Source organism: Oncorhynchus mykiss, chromosome 18 (genome assembly GCF_057628025.1).
Source record: "Oncorhynchus mykiss isolate SJ-2025 chromosome 18, ASM5762802v1, whole genome shotgun sequence".
Classification (NCBI taxonomy): domain Eukaryota; kingdom Metazoa; phylum Chordata; class Actinopteri; order Salmoniformes; family Salmonidae; genus Oncorhynchus; species Oncorhynchus mykiss.
The window spans coordinates 27110356-27125337 of record NC_143039.1 but is presented as its reverse complement, the minus strand read 5'-3'; the positions used below and the strand labels follow the sequence as shown (position 1 = coordinate 27125337).

Below are 14982 nucleotides of genomic sequence, written 5' to 3'. Positions count from 1 at the left end.
TTGATGCTCCTGCGAAATCGAAGAGAAGACTTGGTGGACATGTAGTTTATTCAGCCGAGGTGCCAACCTGTGATTTTAAAACGACACTACAACTACCACAATCCCCCACTTTACCCTTTGGTTTTAGGACATTATGGCTGCGCACTGTTCATCAATGGTGTTTATAGTTACGTTTTTTCGTTTTTTCTCTTATTTAAAACAGAGGAATGTAGACAGACTTTGGCTTCGATTATAACTTTACAAAAAAAGCATTAGGAGATTTCTGGAGTTAAAGCTCTATTTGCGTCAGGAACGCTGAAACACGTTTTGCTTGATAGCTAAGGAGTCAGATAGCCAGGTAGGATAGTTGTCTGTCACCGGTCCGAATTTAGCTGTTGTAAACTCAGTTCACACAAAATTAACTCGTATTGTAAAGGCAATGATTGTATAGCTTGTTAGTTAACCGCTACAATAATTGCTATAACTCGATCACTATACGGGAACACACTAGTTATCTATTCATAGCTATGTTTACCCCTGTAAAGTCGTCTTATTTCAGAGTCAGTCCCACTACTATCAACAGAGAGCTAGGCAAGACCAAGATGAGATAGCAAGAGGAGTTATTGGTTAGCTAGCTACGCGATAGTGAACACAATTAGACATTAAATTAAGTCCCCCGAAGGTGCGTTTCACAGGAAAGAGAGAAACAGACGCAAGCCCAGCCATGTTTGGGAGTCTTTTCGAGGAAGAGGAGGGATTTTCTCTGGTTCCCTCAGGAGGTAGAGTTGTTAAGAGGGAAGGGGAGCCACCTCCACCCCGGGGAAGAGTTAATCTCAGCGGGATTAAAAACCAGGGAGGGACGTGCTACCTCAACTCCCTGCTCCAGACCCTGCTCTTCACCCCGGAGTTCAGAGGTGAGAGGTCAAGTCAGGTCACTTGGTGTTCTGTCTTTGGCTAATACTGTATTTGCAATACTGTGTGTGTGTGTGTGTGTGTGTGTGTGTGTGTGTGTGTGTGTGTGTGTGTATAGAGGAGCTGTTCAGTCTGGGTCCAAAGGAATTGGGCTGCCTGGAGGACAAAGACAAACCAGAGGCCAAGGTAAAGAACCAACCATGGGAGTGTGTGTTCCTCACTGTGTGCATGTCTTTATTTGTATTGGTGTGTTTGAGTAGTACATTAACTCTGTCCCTCAGGTCAGGGTTATTCCATTGGAGCTCCAGAGGCTGTTTGCTCGTCTACTCTTGGTGGACCAACAGAGTGCCTCTACTGGTGATCTCACTGACAGCTTCGGATGGAACAACAGCGAGGTAGTGTGTGTGAACACGAGCATGTGAACGAGTGTGTGTATGAATGGCGGTGTGTGTGACGCAGGGACTAAACTAGAGAATGAGGCTTGCTTTATATAATGCTACATCACTTTCTCCTACAGTATTTTGCTTACCACTCTCTCTCATCTCTCTCCCGTAGGAGAGCAGGCAACATGATGTGCAGGAGTTGAACAGGATTCTGTTCAGTGCCCTAGAGCACTCCCTGGTGGACACCAGCGGTAGTGCGTTCATCCAGCGCCTCTACCATGGCACCACTGTCAACAGCATCCTGTGCAAAGAGTGTGGCAACATCAGCCAGAGACAGGTTTTTATTTATTTAACCGTTATTTAACTAGGTAAGTCAGTTAAGAACAAATTCTTATTTACTTAAGGCAAAAGGCCTCCTGTGGGAACTGCGGCTGGGATTAAAAATATAGAACAAAACACATCACGACAAGAGAGACAACACTACATAAAGAGAGACCTAAGACGACAACACAGCATGGCAGCAACACATGACAACACAGCATGGCAGCAACACATGACAACCCAGCATGGAGCAACACATGACAACACAGCATGGCAGCAACACATGACAACACAGCATGGAGCAACACATGACAACACAGCATGGCAGCAACACATGACAACACAGCATGGCAGCAACACATGACAACACAGCATGGAGCAACACATGACAACACAGCATGGCAGCAACACATGACAACACAGCATGGCAGCAACACATGACAACACAGCATGGCAGCAACACATGACAACACAGCAAATCAAATCAAATTTTATTTGTCACATACACATGGTTAGCAGATGTTAATGCGAGTGTAGCGAAATGCTTGTGCTTCTAGTTCCGACAATGCAGTAATAACAAGTAATCTAACTAACAATTCCAAAACTACTGTCTTGTACACAGTGTAAGGGGATAAAGAATATGTACATAAGGATATATGAATGAGTGATGGTACAGAGCAGCATAGGCAAGATACAGTAGATGGTATCGAGTACAGTATGTACAAATGAGATGAGTATGTAAACAAAGTGGAAACAAAGTGGCATAGTTTAAAGTGGCTAGTGATACATGTATTACATAAGGATACAGTCGATGATATAGAGTACAGTATATACGTATGCATATGAGATGAATAATGTAGGGTAAGTAACATTATATAAGGTAGCATTGTTTAAAGTGGCTAGTGATATATTTACATCATTTCCCATCAATTCCCATTATTAAAGTGGCTGGAGTTGAGTCAGTGTCAGTGTGTTGGCAGCAGCCACTCAGTGTTAGTGGTGGCTGTTTAACAGTCTGATGGCCTTGAGATAGAAGCTGTTTTTCAGTCTCTCGGTCCCAGCTTTGATGCACCTGTACTGACCTCGCCTTCTGGATGATAGCGGGGTGAACAGGCAGTGGCTCGGGTGGTTGATGTCCTTGATGATCTTTATGGCCTTCCTGTGACATCGGGTGGTGTAGGTGTCCTGGAGGGCAGGTAGTTTGCCCCCGGTGATGCGTTGTGCAGACCTCACTACCCTCTGGAGAGCCTTACGGTTGAGGGCGGTGCAGTTGCCATACCAGGTGGTGATACAGCCCGCCAGGATGCTCTCGATTGTGCATCTGTAGAAGTTTGTGAGTGCTTTTGGTGACAAGCTGAATTTCTTCAGCCTCCTGAGGTTGAAGAGGCGCTGCTGCGCCTTCTTCACGATGCTGTCTGTGTGGGTGGACCAATTCAGTTTGTCTGTGATGTGTATGCCGAGGAACTTAAAACTTGCTACCCTCTCCACTACTGTTCCATCGATGTGGATAGGGGGGTGTTCCCTCTGCTGTTTCCTGAAGTCCACAATCATCTCCTTTAGTTTTGTTGACGTTGAGTGTGAGGTTATTTTCCTGACACCACACTCCGAGGGCCCTCACCTCCTCCCTGTAGGCCGTCTCGTCGTTGTTGCTAATCAAGCCTACCACTGTTGTGTCGTCCGCAAACTTGATGATTGAGTTGGAGGCGTGCGTGGCCACGCAGTCGTGGGTGAACAGGGAGTACAGGAGAGGGCTCAGAACGCACCCTTGTGGGGCCCCAGTGTTGAGGATCAGCGGGGAGGAGATGTTGTTGCCTACCCTCACCACCTGGGGGCGGCCCGTCAGGAAGTCCAGTACCCAGTTGCACAGGGCGGGGTCGAGACCCAGGGTCTCGAGCTTGATGACGAGCTTGGAGGGTACTATGGTGTTGAATGCCGAGCTGTAGTCGATGAACAGCATTCTCACATAGGTATTCCTCTTGTCCAGATGGGTTAGGGCAGTGTGCAGTGTGGTTGAGATTGCATCGTCTGTGGACCTATTTGGGCGGTAAGCAAATTGGAGTGGGTCTAGGGTGTCAGGTAGGGTGGAGGTGATATGGTCCTTGACTAGTCTCTCAAAGCACTTCATGATGACGGATGTGAGTGCTACGGGGCGGTAGTCGTTTAGCTCAGTTACCTTAGCTTTCTTGGGAACAGGAACAATGGTGGCCCTCTTGAAGCATGTGGGAACAGCAGACTGGTATAGGGATTGATTGAATATGTCCGTAAACACACCGGCATGGCAGCAACACATGACAACCCAGCATGGCAGCAACACATGACAACCCAGCATGGCAGCAACACATGACAACACAGCATGGCAGCAACACATGACAACACAGCATGGCAGCAACACATGACAACACAGCATGGCAGCAACACATGACAACACAGCATGGTAGCAACACAACATGGCAGCAGCACAACATGGTAGCAGCTCAAAACAGGGTACACACGTTAGTGGGCACAGACAAGAAGGTAGAGACAACGATACATCATTCAAAGCAGCCACAACTGTCAGTAAGAGTGTCCATGATTGAGTCTTTGAATGAAGAGATGGAGATATTCACATGTACCAGTTTTATCTTTGTGTTGCTTACACCTCTTTCTCTTGGCTCTCAGGAGGACTTCCTGGACCTGACCGTGTGTGTACGTGGCGTGTGTGGCCTGGAGGGGGCGCTCTGGGACATGTTCGTGGAAGAGGAGATGTTTGAAGGCAGTAACCTCTACCGCTGTGGCCAGTGTGACCAACTAGTCACTGCTGCTAAGGTTAGTAGGAGTATTGGCATGGATTTAAAATGTACTTGTTTATTCTAGAATTGGTACTGATTCCCTCTCTCTCTCTCCCTTGTGCCCTCTTTCCCTCTTTCCCTCTCTCTCTCTCTCTCTCTCTCTCTCTCTCTCTCTCTCTCTCTCCCTCCCCCCTCTGTAGTCTGCCAAGCTGAGGAAGCTCCCTCCCTTCCTGACAGTGTCTCTGTTGAGGTTTAACTTTGACTTTGCCAGGTGCGAGCGTTACAAGGAGACTGGTCGCTACACCTTCCCTCTCACCATCAACCTCAGGCCCTTCTGTGAACAGGTACAACCTCCACCCACATTGCTCTGCATTGCTTCACTGCCACTTACTCTGTGTGTACTCTACATGACTTAGTTCAAATAATGTCAAACCATTTAAAAATATGTTAAGTCGCGTTATAAGGCCTAATGACTATGCTATGTCACCCTCTCTCCCAGACTGAAGACGAGGACTCGGAGTACTCCTATGAACTCTTCTCTGTCATCATCCATAAGGGAGGCTGTTATGGCGGCCATTACCACGTCTACATCAAAGACATGGACCACCTCGGCTTGTGGGAACCGCCGGTGAGAGAGCGCGGGAGGGAGGAGGAGAGAACAACAATTGCATATCAGACAATCGAGGCTTGGAGTATGTCACTAAATGTGCTAATAGCGAATTGTGTGTTTGTATTTACGCGCTTGCGTTTGTATCAGGAGGAGGATTCCAAACCCAAGGTTCAGAAGAAGAAGGAAGTGAGAGTGTATCCTGAGCCGGAGAAAGACGACCCTCTATCTGTACTCTCCTCCATAATAGCCCAGGTAACGCAAAGCATGCTGGTTTAACCCGATGGAACGAGAGCACCACGGGCCACATCGTCAGTAGGTCCAGTGACTGTGTCTGATCTTAATGTGGTGTTGTTCCCCTCCTGGCCTGTAGGAGGAGAGCAGGAGCATGCTGCTGGACCAGCTGGGCCAGAGACTGATGGACAAGATCGGTTCTTCTTGGAGCAAGAAGTACAGGAAACTCCACGGCTCCATAGGCAAGGTAGGACATGACTGATGGGCGTCCCCCAAGAGCTCCACAACGCCACATAAACACTTACCTTTCCTTATCTCCTCTACATCGTTCTACATGTTATCCTTCCACTCATCCCCCTCTCCCTCTCGCCTCCTCTCTCCCTCTGCAGTTCCTCCAGAACCACAGTGACGTGTTTGTGTTGGTCAATAACGGCACTCGGGTGGCCCTGAAAGCCAACCCCCCTAGCCCGGTGACCCAGCACTCCAGCCCAGCCCACACAACCCCTGGCCCTAGCTCTACCCCAGACCCAGTCCACAACAACACTGCCAACGCCCAACCAGAACCAGGACTGGAGACGGCACCAGAACCACAGGTACACTAGTTAGACCTCTCCTGGTTCTGCTTTAATGATGGTGTGTCTGCTATGTTGATGCTACAGTTGGTTAGGTTTGAATCTCTATTCTGTCTCTCTCTGACTCTCCATTCATCCATGCATCTTTCTTCCTCTCTCCATCTCTCCACAGGGCAGCCACTGGTTTGATCTGAATGACTCCACAGTGACGTCGATCCATGAGAGAGAAGTAGAGAAAATGTACCAGGGAAAGGAGAGTGCCTACATGCTGTTCTATAGGAAGACACTGCTACGCAGGCCTTCTGGAGGTACGTGGGTGTTTGTGAGTGTGTGGGAGAGCGGTGTAAGACGGAAAGGGAGGGAGAGAGTGAGTGAACACAAGAAAAGGAGAGCCGCATCCAAACTTGATGCGAGTGGGAGAGAAAGAGAGATGGTGATGGAGAGACGTGAAAACGCACACGGATACAGTCTTTAAAATGAGGTTTTCCCCCTGGCAGCCCTGAGGAATCCTGGGTATAAGGTTCCCCCTCACCTCTTGGAGATGGCTGAAGAGGAGAACAGAAGACTACAACAGAGACGGTACTCACGTGCGAGCACACACACACACACACTGTATTTTGTTATGTTTTGCTGATGTTTTTTGGCTATCTGTTTGTGTGTGTGTGTGTGTGTGTGTGTGTGTGTGTGTGTGTGTGTGTGTGTGTGTGTACTCTGCTATAGGGAGGAGTTTGAGGCCAGCAATAACAGTGTTGAGCTGCGTCTCCACCTAGCGCCGCGCTATAGGTTGGAGAACGGAGCTCTTAAGCCAATCAGCATAGAGCAGAAAGAGGCCACCAACCTCACCTTTGACCTCCGCAGGACCGTAGGAGACTTGCGAATGATCATCTACCAGGTGACGTCATCACTCCGACTCATCAACTCACTTCCTTAATGACGCCATGGCACTTTGCAAAAAGCTCAAATCAGTGTGTGTGTGTTCAGATGCAGGATCTCTGGGATGGAGATATGGCTCTGACTGTGGCCAAAAGTCTGCCAGCCGGCCTTCACCTCTACAACACTCTCACAGGTGAGACACACACACACACTTTTGCAACATGTACATTCTGTGAGAGTTCATACTGAACTTTTGTACGTGTGTTTCAGATGATGAGGTGTCTCTCTACAGTGCAGGCATCTTGACCGGCACTGATCTGTTTGTGTGGAATGGCAGAGAGGTGAGGAGACACACTCGAATCAACACAATCCACCGTTGTACACACTGCTACTGGACGTCCTAGAACCAAAATGGCTGTCGGGTCATATCATATCCCCTTTATTTCCTCAGGTTTGTGGGGCGGCTGTCCAAACAGGAGCCGAGTGGGAACCAATGCTGCTGACCGTGGTTCGCCCCTCTCTGGGAGAAGAGGAGGAGGACAGGGGAGGCGAGGGAGAGGAAGGAGGCTCGGGGCTGTCGAAGGAGTCGAGGGGGTTCGCTGGGAGGGTGACTCTAGGAGAGGTGAGGGAGGCGTTAGGGGAGCCACAGGAGAGCCTCCTGTGTCAGGAGAAGAGGGGAGGGGAGGGAGGGGGGGCCAGCGGGTGGAGGGTATTCCCTCCTGGAGACATGCAGAGGACCCTGAAGGAGCTGGCCTTGAAGGATGGAGACGCACTGCTGGTGCTGGAGCCACAGACACAGGACAGCAGGTGGGCAGCGTGTTGTGTGTGTGTGCGCGGCAGTGTGTCAGTCTGCGTAAGTGAGTGACAGACATGAGTTGTGGTTGGTGTGTTTGCTATGGCTGTGTGTGTAATGTCTCTCTCCCCCAGTGTGTTCAGTGTGAGTGGTGATATGGTAACCGTGACAACACCATCAGACTGTCGCTGGCTTCAGGTGGAATACCGACCAGAGAGAAGACGACGAGGAGGAGGAGAGGGAGAGGAAGATGAGGAGAGGATGAGGGCAAAGGTCCCTGCCTCTGGAAACATGGTGAGCTAGCAAGTGTGTATGTGTGTATAGTATATTAGTGTGTGTTTACTATATTTGTGTGTGTGTGTGTGTTTATTATATTAATGTGTGTGTGTTTAGTATGTTAATGTGTGGGTGTGTGTTATTTTCTAGCTGCTGTGTGAGGTGAAACAGAGGGCCATAGCAGAGCTGCAGCTACAGGAGCAGCTAGCAGGTCAGATACTGTTATTATTACCACTCCTAATAGCAGCAGCTAGCAGGTCAGATACTGTTATTATTACCACTCCTAATAGCAGCAGCTAGCAGGTCAGATACTGTTATTATTACCACTCCTAATAGCAGCAGCTAGCAGGTCAGATACTGTTATTATTACCACTCCTAATAGCAGCAGCTAGCAGGTCAGATGCTGTTATTATTACCACTCCTAATAGCAGCAGCTAGCAGGTCAGATACTGTTATTATTACCACTCCTAATAGCAGCAGCTAGCAGGTCAGATGCTGTTATTATTACCACTCCTAATAGCAGCAGCTAGCAGGTCAGATACTGTTATTATTACCACTCCTAATAGCAGCAGCTAGCAGGTCAGATACTGTTATTATTACCACTCCTAATAGCAGCAGCTAGCAGGTCAGATACTGTTATTATTACCACTCCTAATAGCAGCAGCTAGCAGGTCAGATGCTGTTATTATTACCACTCCTAATAGCAGCAGCTAGCAGGTCAGATACTGTTATTATTACCACTCCTAATAGCAGCAGCTAGCAGGTCAGATGCTGTTATTATTACCACTCCTAATAGCAGCAGCTAGCAGGTCAGATACTGTTATTATTACCACTCCTAATAGCAGCAGCTAGCAGGTCAGATACTGTTATTATTACCACTCCTAATAGCAGCAGCTAGCAGGTCAGATACTGTTATTATTACCACTCCTAATAGCAGCAGCTAGCAGGTCAGATACTGTTATTATTACCACTCCTAATAGCAGCAGCTAGCAGGTCAGATGCTGTTATTATTACCACTCCTAATAGCAGCAGCTAGCAGGTCAGATACTGTTATTATTACCACTCCTAATAGCAGCAGCTAGCAGGTCAGATGCTGTTATTATTACCACTCCTAATAGCAGCAGCTAGCAGGTCAGATACTGTTATTATTACCACTCCTAATAGCAGCAGCTAGCAGGTCAGATACTGTTATTATTACCACTCCTAATAGCAGCAGCTAGCAGGTCAGATACTGTTATTATTACCACTCCTAATAGCAGCAGCCAGTATTATTATCATAGATATGTGTTTGTTGTCTCTTCACTGGTGTGTGTATCTCTGTCCAGGTGTGGCATGCTGTCTGAGGCAGGTCGACCGCACAGGGAAACTCCTGCCCCCAGGTACTGTAACCCCCAATGACCCTCACACATAGACACATGCATCTCTTACTTCGTCCTAATTGTGTTTATGTATTGATGCAGGGATCGACATACAGGGATGTCTGCTTGCCCGGGGAGGTTTTGGAAGCCCCCCGGTCCAGTCAATCCTCCACTACAAATGACCCCCCCCCCCAAAAAAATTTTTTTTTTATTAATGATATTTCCAGTCCTGGCAAAATATATAATTGTTGAAAAAAACGGTCAAATTCCCAAAGCTGTTAGTTCGTGATGCAGATTATCACACACACACACAGACTAGTTCATCTGTCAGGCAGCAAGAAAGAGCAGCTCGCCACTGGTTGTTGCGTGGAGCAGCACACAGAAGAAGGACAGTAGTAGGGATACTGGTAGGGTATGTAGGAAAGATGTTTCAACGATCAACTGGTAGATATTATAAGGCAACAATGTGTTTGGCCCAAGTCGTGGTTAAATCTTTGCAATGCACAGTTTCGTCGTCATGCTCTGTCTGAATGAACGTTTCTAAAGGCTTTCCCGACCCTTCCCAGTTAAATGTTGACTACACAGAGCTTAAACGTGGTCTCCAGGTGTGGTTTAAGCATTGTTGTGGACTTGGAACATCCAATTGTTGTTGTTTTTCTATAAATCATTTTTAAAAAGTGTGATTTTGATAGTGAGAACTCGGAAACCGGGAAAACAAACTGTAGCTAAAGATTAAACAGATTTTATTGGCCCTCCTATAGTAGCCTGCTGACTGTTCAAAATGGCTAACAATAACACCCCTTTTGCGATTACGCAAAGTTGTATTTTTCCCTCCAATCAGTCAATGTAAATGTGATATTGTCAAGTAAAATGTCATTATTTCTGTATGGAGGGTAGTTATTAATGTCTTGCTCAGCCCGCAAACTAAAGAATCACCTGATCTCGCTTTTTTTGGGGTGGCACCATTAGCTTTCAGTTGGCGATGGCCCGCTGTGCCACTGGCAAATTTACCTGAATGTCAAGCCCTGTCGTGTGTGTGTGTGTTGCCTCCCACAGTGTGTGAGGAGCTGAGCGTTCGTGACGCTGGGGTTAGGCTGATGACCTCCCTGTCCCTCTGTCCTGGAACGGCCCCCAAAGACACACAGCTGTTCCTGTACTTCAGTGTGGGGACAGCACCCTCCTCTGGCTTGGAGGGGGAAATCATTGTAGAGCGGTCCAGCACAGTTAAACAGGTGGGGAATGACTGCGTATCGTTTGGTCTGCTGGTCGGTCTATCTGGCTGCCTGCCTGTGTCTGTCTCTCTGTCAGACAGTGTATCTGCTTCTCTGCTAATGAGTGCTAATCCTATCTTCTATTGTAGTGTCTCAAGAAAATGTTGGAGTCAGCAAGACTTGAAGGTAAAACTACTAGATTATAGAGTGTGTCCCTTCTCCCCTGTGTGTGCATTTGTGTTAATGGTGTAGGGTTAATAATGTGTGTGTGTGTGTACAGGGGACGGTTGGCATCTAAGGAGGCTGGACTGGTGTGAGGAGGTGGGAGAGGCTTTGATGGATGAGGTCAGTAACCAGAATTATAAAACGGGTTGTTTGCATGCCGATTGGTTGATACAGGGAGTTACTCACGACAATCCCCCAGGTAATGCCTGTTAACAGTTTTCATTTGAATGATCAATGCTCCTTCAGCGTCCCACAGCCCAGCCAGGCAATTAATAAACTCCCCCGGAAAGAAATGTCTCGACAGGATTTCCCCATGCTTCCATCCTAGCATTTGGTTTGCAACAGTTGAGGTTTGTCTAAACCTTGTTGCCTGCCGCGCTGACCTGTGCAACAATGTTGCAGGGTTTTTTTGCGATCTCCACCGTGCCATAGAGAATGATCGTGTCCAGAGGAGACTCATTATAATGGATATATCCAAAGAAATGGCAATAGAAATAAAGGTAAAACAAATGAAAATGCACATAGTTTGCTGTAGGTTCAGCTGCTTGTCGTGATTGTGGGTTTGCTTTAATTGACTAGTTGGCAAAGGAGATGTCGCCAACTTGCAGAGCAAAAAGTGTTTTGCTGAGAACGGACAACCAGCCTGCTTGGCTGACAACCATGCCAATAGAATAGACGACCAGCCCGCTTGGCTGACAACCATGCCAATAGAATAGACGACCAGCCCGCTTGGCTGACAACCATGCCAATAGAATAGACGACCAGCCCGCTTGGCTGACAACCATGCCAATAGAATAGACAACCAGCCCGCTTGGCTGACAACCATGCCAATAGAATAGACGACCAGCCCGCTTGGCTGACAACCATGCCAATAGAATAGACGACCAGCCCGCTTGGCTGACAACCATGCCAATAGAATAGACGACCAGCCCGCTTGGCTGACAACCATGCCAATAGAATAGACGACCAGCCAGCTTGGCTAGTAACTTCAGAATCTCAGAACTAACGACTGGCTTTTTCTCTGACTATATTGTCTGGTGGAAGGATGAAATAAAACAAATGTACCCATTTTTATGAAAACAGGTTGTTAATCTTTTTTTATATGTTGGCAATTGTTTTGTTAAAGCAATAAGGGCCCTCGAACCCGGGGATTATCGTGATCAACACCCTTCTAAGGGATGTTCCCTCGTACCTCTTCTTAGTTTCGGGTGTTATTCTCACGATAATCCCTGGGTTCTAATAAATGATTGCTTCAGCGAAATCAGGAAGTGGGATACATTTTCCGCACTCTTTTTCACTCACTGCCACAATCTCTCTCGTTTCTTTCCCAGGAGGCGTCTCTCTCAGAGCTGAAGATGAGTCATGGAGACGCTCTGGTGATTACTGAGGGACGACTTCCTCCCAAGGTACACTCAACTTCCTGTCCACTTCCTGTTCTCTTTCAACCCCATTCGCTCTCTACAGACACGTATTCCCTCTCTCACGTCTCCCCTCTCTCTCTCAGGGTTTTCTGAAGCTGTCAGTCTGGCTGTATGTGGAGCCGAGAGCCGATCCCGTGGTCTCCATGGAAACAGAGGTCAACGGCACAGTCGAGGGGTCCACGGAGGGTCAGAGGTTGGAGGTCATGACTGCAGGTGAGACACACACACAGTATGAAACTAGGTAGGAAGGTATGAAACTATGTCCACTGGTTAAAATGTGTGTGTGTTTAGTGGGCGGGGCCATGGTGGAGCTGAGGACTGTGGGACAGGTGGAGATCTCAGAAGAGGCTACACTGGAAGAGCTGAAGACTCAGGTAGTGTGTGTGTGTTGATACTGCTCCTTCTAGCGTGTGTATGTCCATGCTGTGTGTGTGTTAATACTCTGTGTGTTAGGTGCTGACCCTGCCGGCGCTGCAGTATGTGTGTGTGCCCACTCCTGCGTTTCTGCGTGTGTGGCAGCTGGAGGGACAGAGACTGACACGTATCCTCAGAGGACAACAATACACACTCAGGTACACACACACACACACACTCTCCTCCCTCTCACTCTTATCTATCTCCTCTCATCCCTTTCCTTTTCTCAACAACAAGTATCTGTTCACAGGAAGTTGAAGTTGTGCAGTGGGGTGGAGTTTTGTGTGCAGCAGCTACTGAGAGAAGAGGATCTTGGGTAAGCCTGGGGTTATTCTACTCTCATTGGTCAGTTAAGCAGATATTGGAAACATGATTTCTGGATCTGTTGCTATCCCTCGCTCTTCTCTTCCTCTCCCACCATCTTATTGCCCCATTCCCCCTCCCCCAGTCCTAAGGAGGTGTTGCTGCGTGTCCAGATGGGGGTGCCAGGGGAGCGGGGTTACTACCCTCCAGAGGACCTGGTCTGGGATGCTTCTCGAGACCCTTCCCCCAGATCACTACGCTCTGCCCTGGCCTCAACATACGGCCTCTCTCCTGACTCCCTGCTACTGGCCAAGCACCAGCCACACACACACACCTGGGAGACTTTCTCCAACTGGGTAAGAGATGTGGAAGGAGGGAGGGAGCCTGATGTTTTGTCACTCTCCTATGGTTTATTTTATGACTCTTCCTGGCGCTTGTTGATGATGCGTGCACACAGAGCCAGCAGGTGTCCAAACGGAAGAAGAAGAAAAAGGCGGAGTCTCTGCTCGGAGCGCCTTTCCACCTTAAAGACGGTGACATCGTCGGTGTCAAGGTAACAAATGCAGCTCTGTGGTTCATCGTATTGGTTGCGTTCCAGCCTGCTCTGCTTTAATTGGACAGAACTTGCTTATTGAATGTGACATGGTTTTCTGATTGGATAATATTTTGACAGTAACATGGTGTTTTCTGATTGACAGAACCTGTTGATTGACAATAACCGGGACTTTAGCACCCAACAGGATGAGCAGAGGTTGAGGGAAGAGAAGGAGCAACGCAGGAAAGGGTGGGGCTTCTTCAAATATCCAATGAGACTCAGGTCACAGTGTTGACACTGCTTTTCGTGTATGACATTAGCTTTACAAGAAAGTGTATTTATATAAGTAAATGTCTACAGTTTATGTTGATACTATTTCCTCTTTACTCCTGTAGAGGGCAGGGTGCGGGGGCTGAAGTTGAGAACAACCAAGGGGTGGGACCAGAGAAGAAGATGGGGCCAATCAAGGCCAGGAAGCCAGAGGTGGCCCTGTCAATCAACGTGGGGGTGTTCAGATAGCCTCGCCTTACACACACACAAACAAACACATACAGTACACATGCGTGCACACACAGACTTTCTCACCGTGGCATCGCTCAACATAACGAACAATCTTCTGGACATCTGTTTGTGTGCCAAACATTTTTGATAATGTGTTCACACAGCTTGACCCCCCCCCATAGATCTGCTATCTTCTGCTAGTGTTGGTCTGGTGGTGGGATGACTTACTGGTTCGCTATACAGATCTCTGTCGACTCAATGTCACAAGCTGCAGTCTCTGACTCTCCTTCCATCTCTCAGTCACTACACCTGGATCCCTTCTCCCCTCTACATGAGATCCAATAGGAACCAGTATTTCTACATGAGATCCAATAGGAACCAGTATTTCTACATGAGATCCAATAGGAACCAGTATTTCTACATGAGATCCAATAGGATCCAGTATTTCTACATGAGATCCAATAGGATCCAGTATTTCTACATGAGATCCAATAGAAACCAGTATTTCTACATGAGATCCAATAGGAACCAGTATTTCTACATGAGATCCAATAGGAACCAGTATTTCCACTCATAGTACTGGGTGTATTACATATATATTGGTATGTATTTACAGTATCTGCTGACTAGTTTGCAATGGTACACACCACAGAGGTATAGATAGATATGTACCAGTAGATTATAGATAATATATACACCTATATTTCTAATAAGAGTTAGTGGGTTTATATCCATGCCTTAACATGGATGAGCCACAATTAAGCTCAGTCCGGAATAGTCCCCCTTACCTCATTTCTCTACCTCTCTGTTGCGCCCTCTCTCTCTCTCCCTTTCTTTCCCTCCTAACTTCATCTTCGCTTAGTGGTCTCACCCTCTCGCCATTTTCCTTACATGGGAAAGAGTCCAAGTGTTTTCTCTGTATCCCATCATGCCTCTGCACCAGAGTTGATCACGTTAATCATGCTATCATTATGTTTGTTTCATGTGCATGCAGTGGGGGTGTGTGGGCGAACTTCAGGGAGTTAAAATAATTCATGGATCGTTTGACTAATATGTCATACATAACTTTTAGAAATGACGGTTGGACAATGAATACGAGCGACTTTGTTTTGGATTATGAGATTATTTGATTTCCTAACTAATCTGATGTTTTTATTTTTGCATTTGCTGGAAGTATAACTGAAATTTAGTTTTGAGTACTGTATGACTTCTGGGTCAGTGCCAAGATGCAAGGACAGATTGAGAGTTTTGGATTAAATACAGAATAAAACGGATCAAGAAAGCATGTTTGCAAAT

At 47.3% G+C, this 14982-nt stretch overlaps 1 protein-coding gene across 1 annotated transcript; it reads left to right on the top strand.

Moving 5' to 3' along the window:
• Window positions 1-94: 94 nt before the first annotated feature.
• On the top strand, window positions 95-14969 carry LOC110495763 (ubiquitin carboxyl-terminal hydrolase 40). Its single transcript, XM_036952205.2, has 31 exons — window positions 95-893; window positions 1010-1077; window positions 1173-1286; window positions 1447-1611; window positions 4254-4400; window positions 4564-4707; window positions 4863-4991; window positions 5121-5225; window positions 5344-5451; window positions 5594-5797; window positions 5949-6084; window positions 6274-6355; window positions 6497-6668; window positions 6758-6842; window positions 6920-6990; window positions 7101-7456; window positions 7577-7736; window positions 7869-7929; window positions 9044-9097; window positions 10133-10308; window positions 10437-10473; window positions 10568-10632; window positions 11844-11918; window positions 12017-12146; window positions 12225-12307; window positions 12387-12505; window positions 12598-12663; window positions 12796-13006; window positions 13108-13203; window positions 13349-13434; window positions 13581-14969. Exons 1-31 carry the CDS (start codon window positions 704-706, stop codon window positions 13702-13704), a joined length of 3819 nt encoding a protein of 1272 aa, XP_036808100.2. The 5' UTR covers window positions 95-703; the 3' UTR covers window positions 13705-14969.
• Window positions 14970-14982: the final 13 nt, after the last annotated feature.